General features: G+C 40.6%; 1 protein-coding gene across 3 annotated transcripts in view; it reads right to left on the bottom strand.

Moving 5' to 3' along the window:
* MYH10 (myosin heavy chain 10) overlaps nucleotides 1–12520 on the bottom strand; it is a 135675-nt gene that overhangs the window by 11411 nt on the left and 111744 nt on the right. For all 3 annotated transcript variants that reach the window (XM_043527745.1, XM_037914430.2, XM_037914433.2), the window contains 8 exons: nucleotides 12149–12361; nucleotides 11135–11279; nucleotides 8954–9160; nucleotides 7274–7378; nucleotides 4507–4659; nucleotides 3795–4043; nucleotides 2558–2770; nucleotides 1783–1995 (listed from right to left, as the gene is read on the bottom strand). In XM_043527745.1, coding sequence (XP_043383680.1) covers nucleotides 1783–1995; nucleotides 2558–2770; nucleotides 3795–4043; nucleotides 4507–4659; nucleotides 7274–7378; nucleotides 8954–9160; nucleotides 11135–11279; nucleotides 12149–12361 — 1498 coding nt within the window. The remainder of the gene's footprint in view (nucleotides 1–1782; nucleotides 1996–2557; nucleotides 2771–3794; nucleotides 4044–4506; nucleotides 4660–7273; nucleotides 7379–8953; nucleotides 9161–11134; nucleotides 11280–12148; nucleotides 12362–12520) is intronic.

Genomic DNA, 12520 nt, shown 5'->3' with positions numbered 1-12520 from the left:
TTCTCACCCTCCGCCCCCCCACAGACAAACTCACTCTCTTGCTGGTAATAGCCCATCCAAAGTGACTACTGTCTTCACAATGTGTATGATAATCAAGGTGGGCCATTTCCTGCAGAAATCCAGGTTCTCTCACCCCCTCACCCCCCTCCAAAAACCACACACACAAACTCACTCTCCTGCTGGTAATAGCCTATCCAAAGTGAACACTCTCCTTCTAACCTGCATGAAAATCAAAGTGGGCCATTTCCAGCACAAATCCAGGTTTTCTCACTCCCCCACCCCCATACACACACAAACTCACTCTCCTGCTGGTAATAGCTCATCCGAAGTGACCACTCTCCCTACAATGTGCATGATAATCCAGAGTCCAGCGAGAAACTGCTGAATTGGAATTCATTTGCAAATTGGATACTATTAATTTAGGCTTAAATAGAGACTGGGAGTGGCTAAGTCATTATGCAAGGTAGCCTATTTCCCCTTGTTTTTTTCCTGCCCCCCCCCCCCCCCCCCCCGACGTTCTGGTTAAACTTGGATTTATGCTGGAAGTGGCCCACCTTGATTGTCATGCACAGTGTGGGGAGAGTGGTCAGTTTGGATGAGCTATTGCCAGCAGGAGAGTGAGTTTGTGTGTGTGTGGGGGGGGGGGGTGAGAAAACCTGGATTTGTGCTGGAAATGGCCCACCTTGATTATCATGCACATTGTAGGGAGAGTGTTCACTTTGGATAGGCTATTACCAGCAGGAGAGTGAGTTTGTGTGTGTGGTTTTTGGAGGGGGGTGAGGGGGTGAGAGAACCTGGATTTCTGCAGGAAATGGCCCACCTTGATTATCATACACATTGTGAAGACAGTAGTCACTTTGGATGGGCTATTACCAGCAAGAGAGTGAGTTTGTCTGTGGGGGGGCGGAGGGTGAGAAAACCTGGATTTGTGCTGGAAATGGCCCAACCTGATGATCACTTTAGATAAGCTATTACCAGCAGGAGAGTGGGGTGGGAGGAGGTATTGTTTCATGGTGTCTGTGTATATAATGTCTTCTGCAATTTCCACAGTATGCATCCGATGAAGTGAACTGTAGCTCACGAAAGCTCATGCTCAAATAAAATTGGTTAGTCTCTAAGGTGCCACAAGTCCTCCTTTTCATTTTTCATGATTTTTAAGCCATCTTTTAATATTTTGGGGCCTGACATGATCGTTCAATGCTAGGGGTTGGCAATCCTATGATCCTTTTTCCAATTTTCATTAGGGAAATAGTTTGTTTTGCTGATTATCTAGCACTTATCTCAACTACGTACCATATCAGTCAGCAGGAATGGATCCACCTCTGAAAATACAAGCACTGCACCACATATTTTACTTGACATAAATCCAGGTAGCAACTACTGCTACAGAACAGTAGAAGGAGCACATTCACTGCACATATTTTAGTACGATCACACCAAAAACTGCATTTTTGTAAGTGACTTGTTAGTAGTTTTGGATTTATAAAGACATTTCCAGTCATTTCCATTTTAAAAAGGTAGTTAAAATGGAAAGAACAGCCAAGTAGCAAAAGTGTCCCGTTAAGAAATTAAAATCAAACACTCTACATTACATGTAATGGAGGGTTTGTGCTACTCTGTCATGCAGAATGTGTAAAGATCAGTGCTTAAGAGCTCTGTAGGGCAGGAACATCACATAAACCTTGAGGGACATCCCAACTTTTGAGTAATAAGAAATCAATTAACCATATTCTTTGTTTGTTTGCTACAGTTGCTTTCAAAAGCGTGTTTAATAGGGGATACCTGTTTAACCAGCATCCTCTTCTTCTCTTCATTTTGTTCATCTCTGGCCTGTAGGTCTCTCTCAAACTGGGCCTTCATAGCTTGCATGTTCACTTCCAGGCGAAGCTTGGCATCTTCTGTGGCCTGAAGTTCATCTTCCAGTTCTTCTAGCTGGGTCCTCATCTCTTCAACCTGCTGCTCTAAGGTTCGCTTGGACTTTTCCAGTTCATGGACCTAAAACACAAGCATGAAGCAGACACAAGCTTTTTGTTATTCTGACAATAGTAATGGTATGACTGCAAAATAGGGGATCAATAAGATATTGAGTCCTTTGTTAGCACTGATTTAACTCTGTGGTTGTCCTACACTAAACCAGAATAACTAAGACACTCATTCCTAAATCTGTATTAAGAACAACCCAGACCAGCAGATGAAGTTTTAACTGTCTGATAAACAGAGGAAACTAGCAGCTGCATAGTCAGCGATTCAGAGTATCCCCAAGAAAAAAGAGGTAGTAAAGTAACAAGTTTTTAATCTAGCATAAGGGTAACAGTCAATCATTTGATGCGTGTCTCCTACTTACGTCTGTGAACGTTGCAGAAATGCCTGGCATTGGTGAATACCGATTAGCCTCCAGAGTATTACATTCTTTAGGTATTTTAAGGTACAGCTCTTAAATATCAAGGTTTCAGACTTTCAAGTTTTACTATCTAGTATTAGTTTCCTTGTACAAATGGGCTTTACTATTTTATCCCTTTCATGCAATGTAGCACATGAGAGTTGGAAAAATACTTACATTTTTGCCCACATCATCTTTGGAGCTCATTAAGTCCTCCATGTCTGCACGCAACTGCTTATTCTGCCTCTCAAATTCTTCTTTAGCCTCCAGGGCTTCTTCCAAACCTCGAGCCAGAGACAATGCCTTGGTCTCCTTCTCTCTAGCCTCTGCCTCTGCCCGGTCCCGCTCTTCTGCATAGCGAGCGGAAATATTCTTTTCTTCCGCCAGCATCTGAAAATGTTAATACAAGATTCAAATATAAATCTTAAAGAAAATCTGTCAGAAGGACACTCACTGAAATTTCAATGAACATGTTAATGCTCTCAGGTTACCTGGCATATTATTCATTCTGCCAACAATGTCAACTCTTGATCAAGGGGCTTTGCAATGAGATAAAATAGGGACTATCATCCAAAACATAGTAGTCTGAAAATAAAGGGAGCTTCTATCCATGCTCTAGGAACTGGCTCAGAGCCTCAGTTTTATATTCCTCCTTCAGTCTTCATGTCCCTTCTCAAAAAATCCGTCAGGATCCCCCAAGACAGTTAAAGTCAAGTCAAACTCTAGCATGGCTATAAGCTTCTACTTAAAAGACATTTCACTTTTTCATAGACCTATCCAACTAGAATGTGAAGCACCAAGGTAGGTGCGTGGCTCACTGAAGCTATTAGAAAAGTGGTCCCCTGTGAAAAGCCAACATTGCAACAGCCAATTGAGTCCACACAAAATATTGTGTTTCTAATTAGAGGTCTCCCTGAAAAAGTCTCGGAGTGGTTAACACATGACTGAGGCTTTACACACTACCATTTCTTTGCCCTGGTCTACACAAAGTTAGGTCAATGCAAGACAGCTTTCGTCGACCTAAGTGTCTACACTTAAAATTTCATTCCCACCAACATAACTTGCCCGCTACACTGACTTAACTCCACCTGCACGAGGGGCAAAGTGCCATGGTTGATGTACTTAGGTCGACGCAGCGTCAGTGTAGACACTGCATTGCTGTCGCTGGCTTTCAGAAGCCATCCCACAATGTCCCACACTAAGTTCAATCCGCACAAGCACTCCTGGGAGTGGGGGTGCGGGGCAGGGGACGGGACGCTCATTGCCAAAACAAGAAGCAAATCATAGACACGCACAAGTGATGTAATCACTTGGGCGACTGTACACTCACGCAACTTAGTTCAACATAATTCTGTAAAGCAGATGTTGCCTGAGTGTTGAAGGCAGAAGTGAGATGACTGGAGTTAGAGAGTACCTGATCAAACTTCTTCTGTTTTTTCTCCAAGTTGGACACAATTTGGCGCTGATGATCCAGGTCCACTATCAAGTCATCCAGCTCCTGCTGCAGGCGATTCTTAGTCTTTTCCAGTTTATCATAAGCCATTGCCTTCTCCTCTAGACGTTGGCTCAGAGCCTCCATATCCTTCAGCAATTTCTTCTTATTTTCCTCCAAACCTTCAATAGTCCCCATGTCGTCATCTACCTTCTTCTTGGCATCAGCCAGCTAAAGTTTTACAGAACACAATAAAGTGGTTTCTTATAGCTTCTTACTGTTCACAGCTATTAATAGGATACAATAAAAATGCAGTTACACCTCCACGATGCAAAGAAAGTAACGTTTATTACACTGAGGGAAACCCTCAGGAACAAAAACAGCTATTTCTGATTAACCAAGGTACAAACAAAATGATGATACAACAATGTATTACAGGTATGAAGCCTTATAGGATATGAGAGTTAAATCTGCCCAAACTAACTCAGGGTACTGAAATCTCACTGTTATTACAAAATGTTTACAACACTTCAGAGGAGAAAGATCAGTGAAAAATTATTCAACACAAGTCAGCCTAATTTTTGTTCCAACTGAGAGTGAAATATTGCCTGGCAGAAGTTGCAATACATTTCACAGTCATCACTCTGAATTTGTGGGCCACACTAATATCCTACCATTTCCAATAGCTTCATACCTGCGATTGCAGGGCGAGGATCTGTTTCTCCAAGTTCTTCCTGGCCTCCTCCTCCTCTTCCTGCTGCTCCTGTAGGTTGTTCTTCTCTTCCTCCAGCTGCCTAATCCTACTGCTCAAGTTCAATTTCTGGCGGGTTTCCTCCTGAAGAAGCTCCTGTTAGCATGAAAATAATTAATCTTGAATTTCACCTTTTGCTGATAGTATTTAAATCTGGCCTTAAGATGAGCTGCCCTCCAATATTCCTTTGTTTCCTGGAGGGGGGGGAAGGGGGGGTAGGGGGGATGCTTGAAAGAAAAATAGTATTTTAAGTCAGCTTTATTTTCCTGAATACTGTTTGATCTGAAGATACTCAATACCCCTCTAATTTGCTAATCTCAGGTCCATCACTCTCATCTCCAAGAAGTTTAATTAAAATCTAGTTTCATGGCCAAAAAGGTCATCTTAAATTGGTACAGCTTAATAATACATAGTGGTATGGAGAACTAAGCCATCTTTCCAACAGAAAAAAAAATTACATGAGATAAAAGGAGAATTGTTTTAAAATTGCAAGATCTAGTTATGCTGCTTAGCTGGCACTACCCAGCACCTGCTAGAATATCATTACATCTACAATAAATTTCCATCAGAACCCACTGCTTTCCTTGTGGCAGTAGGTTTATTTGTGTTGTGCTCTCTTTTCCTCCTACACTTATTAAAAAACTTCCTCCTATTAAAAAACAACAACACTTGTCTGAACAGCAAAACTGGCTAAAGACTGGGACCTGAAAGGACAAGAACCATGAGAAGCAGAGAAATCACTTGGTTGAGCAGGGTGGGAATCAACTCCACTAAGTGATAAAAACACTTATGCGTGCTCCACAGACAATGTCTAAGACTGTAACAATTTAGTGAAGCCACCTGTCCTCTGACACATCACAACCTTACCTCCACAAGCCCCATGGTGAGGCCAGTAAATGGCTGGGTTAGAAGAGTTTCCTGACATCAGATGGCCTTAATGAAGACATGGCCCTATTGGGTCAGACCATTAGTCTCTCTAGTCCTGCATCTGTCAGTGGCAAGTCCTGAGACACTTCAGAGGAAGGTGGAAGGAACTCCACAGCAGAGAACTCTAGAACAGCGTACCCACACAGGCAGGACCTTCCTAATACCCATTAAATAGTGAAGTCCGAGGACTTACAGCACTGACATTATATGGGGATAAAAAATGCAACTGTGGATGTTCTCACTTATGTAAACGCTCACTTTTTGTTTAAATCCTACTTAAGAGGGCACCATTGTGGCAGCTTATCTTATCTTGTTAAGTCCTTCTGAATTTCCTGTCTTCTCTGGTCTTGGCTAACAAATTGTGCCATTGGCAAATTCAGTCACCTCATTTCTGATCTTTTCCAGATCACTCAGTCAAATTCCTTATTAAGGTTTTACTGCAATTATAATTGATCATTTCTATTTTCTGTCTCAACCTCTTTGTAATCTATGACAGCACTTCACATCTTGTCTTCAAGACCTATGGCTTACTTTCCTTGTCAGCTTCTCATGAGGGATTTTTGACAAAAGGTTTTTTGAAAGTTCAAGTTCTAAAGAGGTTTTTCTTAATCGTTTATTTTGGGGAGATGTTCAGAATTCTAGAAGAGCAGCACAATTCTCCATTACAGAGGCCATGCTGTTTTGTCTCTTGAGTTAATGGAATTATGACAATTTTCACCAGCTGAGGATTTGCACCAATAATGTGTCTATTGTGGGACAAGAGTAACAGGGGAGAAAAGACTAGGGAGGCAGAAAAGAAGGCAACAAAATCCTGTGATTTTTAGCATGTTTCCAAGTTTTGTTACATTCCACAAATGTAAGTTTCAAAATTGCCAGGGGCTGACTATGTCCCTCCCTCACCCAATTCACCGTCAAAATTTCAAGTCTAACTGCAATAATTTAAATGCTAATATTTTTAAGTATATTTTCCCTGTTTTCCTTTATTCAAGGGGAAATTAAATGCACACAAACTCTTTATTGACAATGGCTGTAAAGAATGTACATAACCTTTCATGGTTTATTTGTACATTAACCCAAAACAAACACTAGGGCTAGGTAATTTTAAGATCTCAAGTTACTCAAGGGCAGAGGGAAGGAGGAGAGAGAGAGAGACTCTCCTTTATGCCTTACAGGTGCCCCAAGAGCCTGGTTTACATGAACATTTAACATACTGGCTCAGTAAAGCCAATGGAATCATTGTTGGTAGAACATAAGAAACACTAAGTGAACCTTACTGAGACGGCCAAGTCTAGAAAGTAGCAACTCTAGTCCGCCATGAAAAGTCAGTTTTTTCACAGATTCAAAGGCCAGAAGGGATCTCTGATCTAGTCTGAGCACCTGCATAACACAGGCCATTGGACTTCCCCAAAATAATTCCTTTTGAACTGGAGAATTCCCTTTGAACTAGAGCTCCCAATGCAGCTGAACAGTCAGCAACATAGTACATATTTCAGTGCACAGTGGCTCATCTGAGCCAGTGCAGTGATTATTTGCGTAAGCCAAGGATTTCTGGCCCACAAGTTACCGATGGGAGGGAAACGAAGGGAGTGCAATATCAGTGCCATACCCAATTCAAAAAGCTAAGCAAATGTGGATACTTAGGTTCCTCACAAAGCCTTCTAGAGGAGTGTTTTTGGAAGAGGAGACTGAGACCCTCAGTTTTCAGTTCCACAGCTGAACATTTCTATTGATGAACACAAGTTCAGTGTTAAAAACTGGGTTCTTACTACAACTGATAACACACCTGTGTATCTTGAAGCTGAGACTCCAGACCTGCCGCATCTTTGGCAAACTTTATGCCCTTCTTCTCTGCTTCCTCCAGGAGGCTTGAGACATTGTCCAGCTCATTCTGCAAAGCAAGCAATCTAAAAGGTAACACCAAGCAGCTGGTTTGCTGTAGCAGCTGTACGCTGTTGAGAGCTATGGGTGCAAAAGACCACAACGCTCAACATATACCAAGCATGAAAGCTAAGGGAATGAGAGCTCCAGGTACAAAGATGCCCCCAGGTAATAATTTTAGCTAAGTTTTACATTTTTAAGTTGAATGTCAATTATGACTTTAAAACAATAAATCTCTTTCAAATGCACGTTTACCTCCCACTGCTGTTGAGAGAACAATCCCATAACCACTTTTGTATTCATATATTTTGCTTTTGGTAATATTGCAATTAGTATTTTAAATGGTATTTCCATTACAGGGCTGCCTTATGGGATCTACCACTGTCCATGGATTCCCTAGGGACAGCAGGGTCCAGAGGCTGCAACCTTTTCGGACAGATCCCTGCCAACTGTCAAAGCTTGTTATTTCCAGGATGTGCTATTGTAATGCACCCCTACCTTGGGACTACTTGAGGACTGCTTGGGAGTTTCAGATAGTATGAAATGGAGCCACCCACCTTTGAGTAAGTTTAGGTTGTTTTACCTAAATAAAAGGCCCTGCATTTTAATGGTTCTGAAACAATTAAAAATGCAATCCAGGGCACTAGCTTTTGTATATAGAGCTGTAAATTGCTTGGAAGCTTCTCTCAAAGACCACCTCTTCCCTTTGCCCTATTCGATAGTTGTGAAGTGCCAGACTTGAAAACCTGGCAACTGCATACTCACTACAGACACTTCTGCTTTAGACTTCACTCTTTTGCTGTTCAGCAGAGACCAAGGCTGGGGCCTTTAAGATACAGTGCAAAACAACTGTTTGATGGAACTTTTTGCAAATTTGAATCAACAGCTCAATCTGTGTTTACAATCACTGTGCAAGGGAAGATGGCAAGTGAGAGATTTATTGGCCGGCTGCTAAGGATATTGTTAATTTTGTAACAAACCCCAGATAGCAACAATATGAATAAAAAAAGTTCAGACCTGTAATTAACTGAATAAAAAGTTAAAGTTTTATATGGGTAAAATGTTCCATATTTTTAATATTTAGGAAGTGCCTGACAATTTTTAAAACTGTCTCTGGTTGTTTGCCCAATTTTTACTTAAACTTCTCTTGTACTCTGCAGAAAAGCTTTACATATTTTTCATCCATTTCCATTTTACAGAAGTCAATGGAGTTTTATTAGAAATTCCAAGTCTGGATTTTTATTTATTTATTTATTTATTTAAAAAGAACAGTTTCAAAGTTTTGTAGACTATACTGTGACTAAGCAGGATCATTTCAAGAGTTTAATTGTAGACTCAGGTTTCACGCTGACCATATAGCATGCACATACATCTCAGTCATTGCAAGGCGTGTTTTTGCAGAGTCCTTTGATTTTAGCAGATGATGCAAGACCAAAATGCAATGGGGTGTTTTGAAAGTTTATCTATGTTCTGCAGTCACTTCTCCAGATGCTTGATTTTTTTAATTCCTCGCTCATTTTCCAATTAAGGTTAAGATTTTGTGGTTGTAAGAGTATGCCAGAGAAGAGATCAATTTCCATCTTACCTGCAGTTTGTTAGCCTTTTCTGCCAGCTCTGCCCTAATCCTCTCTCCTTCTGATGCTTTGGCATGTAGTTCCTGTACCTGAGCATCTAGCTTCTTCCTCTTGTGCTCAGACTCTGCTTTGACCTGCTGCAATACCTTCACCTCACAGGCTAGCTCCTTGTTGTCAGTCTCTAGGCCTTGCTTGTTCTTTTCAAGATTTGCTTTGAACTAGAAAAGCACAAAATTAAAGTGCATCACTAATTATAGCACTTCACATTATTCTCCATCAGGCACTTTCCCACAAAATATTTGACCTCAAAAAACATTTTTAAACTCAAGTGGCAACTGAGTCTAATGTGAGTGTTAGCCATACATAGAAAAATGGCAGCTTCACACATCAGCATAGGACCCTTGGGTAAGACTGCAGGTATTTTCCCATCCTTTATATTTGCTTATCCAAAAAGAGTTTTAAATTAACAAAAAGTGTTTAAGTCTTACATAATTATATTAAGCATTAAAGCTGTTCAGGTTGATAAACTACATTTCCACCAGCATTACTTAATGCTGTAGTTCCCACTAGCAAGAATTTTGCCTTTTCAAAGAGAAACTGCTGCAGTATTCCCTATGTTTAACATAGAAAACACACAGTAATGTTAATTATTTGCAAAGGCATTAGTGAATTATGACAACTGTAGTTAAACAGACTTCAGCGTACTACACTTGGCAGTGTTTGAAACAATTTCACTTTTCAACAAGATACTGTAGCTGCTACTAGAAGACATTGCTATGCAAATGTAATTAACAAGAGGGAGTCCTCACCCTGGCTGCTAGGGTGACAGTGATCATAAAAATGGTCACAGTTCAAGATAACTGCACCTGTATTCCCTGTCTATGGACTAGCAACAGCACCCAGTCCAGACTTCTGGCTCTCAGTCATTACCTCTCTTGGGTGGAAACCTAAATCTCTCCCCCTTCTGACCAGGAGCTCTCCAGGCCGAACAGTTCCCTGACTATGCTGTGACCTCCCTAGCAAAGACAGACTGCTTAAGCAGGCCTGCTTTGCTTCTCTTTTCCATGTAATTGCCAGTTAAGTTACCACACAGCTCTTTCTAAGCAAACACATTTATTCTTAATGTAAAAGCATTAGAGAAAACATACTACTAAACCAATAAAATAACCTACATGCACACTACCAGAGATCATCCCCTCACACCAGCAAGGGCTCTGGTTGTTTTTTGTCCTTCAAACCCCATGCAGGATTTTTCCTGTGGTCACAAGTTCAACACAGCTTCAGCTAAGAACCAACGCACTCATGGCTCTGAGAGTCACTCCTTTAACACATTTGAGTATTTGAAGCCACCATAAATAGGTAATCAGCCAGACAATGCTCAAGGCACAGCTTCAAAAGGATGGATGCAGAGGTAGGTCAGGAAACCCGCTTATTTCTTTGTCTAGCTCATTGTTTCAAACTGTCATCTGAAGCATAATACTGTCCTAGGCTTTACATTAGCCATGCCTTCTCCTTAAAGAAGTTACATACAATCCCATATCAAATACTTGAATTTTTAATACAGTGAACTCATAAAATACTTATCTAATTCAATAACATTAAATTAGGATATTTCAGAATATTGTCATATCACAGAAGTCACAACACTACTGCACAATTTGGCAGTGTGTATTAAAGATGCCTAGGACTAGAACAAAATGGGCATTATGGGTCACAACTCAAGTACATTGTCAGAACTGAATGTGAAAGCATCTACAGTACCTTGATTTAGCCAATATGAATTTTTTTGTATAAAGCCCCAAATTACCACCACTTTCTCTGGAAACATTCTGCAATCTACACATTCTGAGAAGTGCTTCTCATCAAATGAGCTTGCAGACTGCTGTACCAAGTATTCAGCTAATAATATCTGGTACAATACTGTGTCTCTAGATGTATCGCTTCCAAGTCTGTCAGGGAGATGGATCCTGGGAGTGTCCAATAGTAACACGTTGGTATTTGAGCTAGAATTCTAGCTTCCTGGTCATTTTGTAGCAGATATATACAATCACTGAAGATCTATTAGCTCCATGAGCAAGTATGAGACAAAGGGACAAGACTGGCAGTGTTATTTGACAGAAGTGTATACAATCCCAAAGCAAGAAAATTTCAGCTATCACATGAAGTAGCTTGCAATTGCAATTTCCACTCACCCTTTTGGCCTGCTCAAGTTGTTCAGAGAGCTCCTCCAGTGCAGTAGCATGTCTTTGTCTGATTTCCTGTATTTGAGCTTCATGGTTCTTGGTTTCTTCTTCAATAGCTTTCTTCAATTCAGCCACTTCCTGCTCACGCTTTGTCCTGGAGAAAGCATCATAATACAGTAGAACCTAAGAGTTACGAACACCTCAGGAATGGAGGTTGTTCGGAACTGAACAAAATGTTATGGTTGTTCTTTCAAAAGTCTACACCTGAACATAGACTTAAAACAGTTTTGAAACTTTACTATGCAGAAGAAAAACGCTGCTTTCCACTTTTTCTTTTTTTAAAGTAATTTACATTTTCTTTTTTTTTTTTTTTTTTTTTGGTCTCTGCTGCTGCCTGACTGTGTACTTCCAGTTCCAAATGAGTTGTGTAGTTGACTGGTCAGTTTGCAACTCTGGTGTTCATAACTCTGACGTTCTACTCTAGATTATTAAAGCTCAACATTTTATAGTCTAATTTATTCCTCATTCAAGCAAATTTTCTTTTTGAACTTCAGTATCTTGCTGTCTACATGAAGTGTTACAGTTGCTTCCACAGCAGCATAATACAGCAGTGTTCACAATCCACACCTGGGATTGGGTGGGGTGGGGCCAAGGAGAGATGAAGAATGGTTTCACAATTAATAATCTGGAGTTGGTAGACCTGGATTTTATTCCCAGCTCTACCAGACTCACTGTGGGGCCTCAGCAAGTCACTTTACCACTCAGTTTCCCATCTGTATTTTTTTTGCAATTAATATTTTCCTTCCTCAAAGGGTACTGAGGTGTAATTCATTAGTTTTGGTAAAACACTTTGTAACTGTCAGCTGGAAAGAGCTATATGGGAAAATTATTAAAGCCAAAAATCTTCACTGACATTAGTTTCAAGCTAAGGTTACATGAAACATCTTTATGAAGTAACTTTTTTCTCTTTAAATTAAACCTGGACTTTAAACAGTGTCTTTTAAAATGTGCTGGTCACCTCACCTCAATTCTTGCTGTGCTGCAGTGGTATCCAAGGTGTCTTCTAGCTCAGTCTTCAGGGCCTCCAGCTCCTCACTTAAGTCTCTCTTCTGCTTTTCAGCCTTGTTGCGTGATGCCTTCTCAGATTCAAGGTCCTCCTGGAGTTCTGCAATCTGAGCTTGCAACTCTCGTATTAGCTTCAGTGCATTGTTCTTCTGAACTGCTTCTTCATCACCTCTGTTAAATATGGACACAAGATAAGGAATGGGCAAGAATAAGATTGGATATTAAAGACGGAATAAGACTTACTCACTACCAGTTCTCATAATGGAATTTGAGTTAATGGAACCCAAATAGATTTTACTTAAAGCAGCAACGGTCAAAATGCACCTTTAA

The sequence above is a fragment of the Chelonia mydas genome, chromosome 14 (assembly GCF_015237465.2).
Source record: "Chelonia mydas isolate rCheMyd1 chromosome 14, rCheMyd1.pri.v2, whole genome shotgun sequence".
Classification (NCBI taxonomy): Eukaryota; Metazoa; Chordata; order Testudines; family Cheloniidae; genus Chelonia; species Chelonia mydas.
Note: the sequence above shows the minus strand (reverse complement) of the source record. Positions and strands in the feature narration are given on the sequence as shown.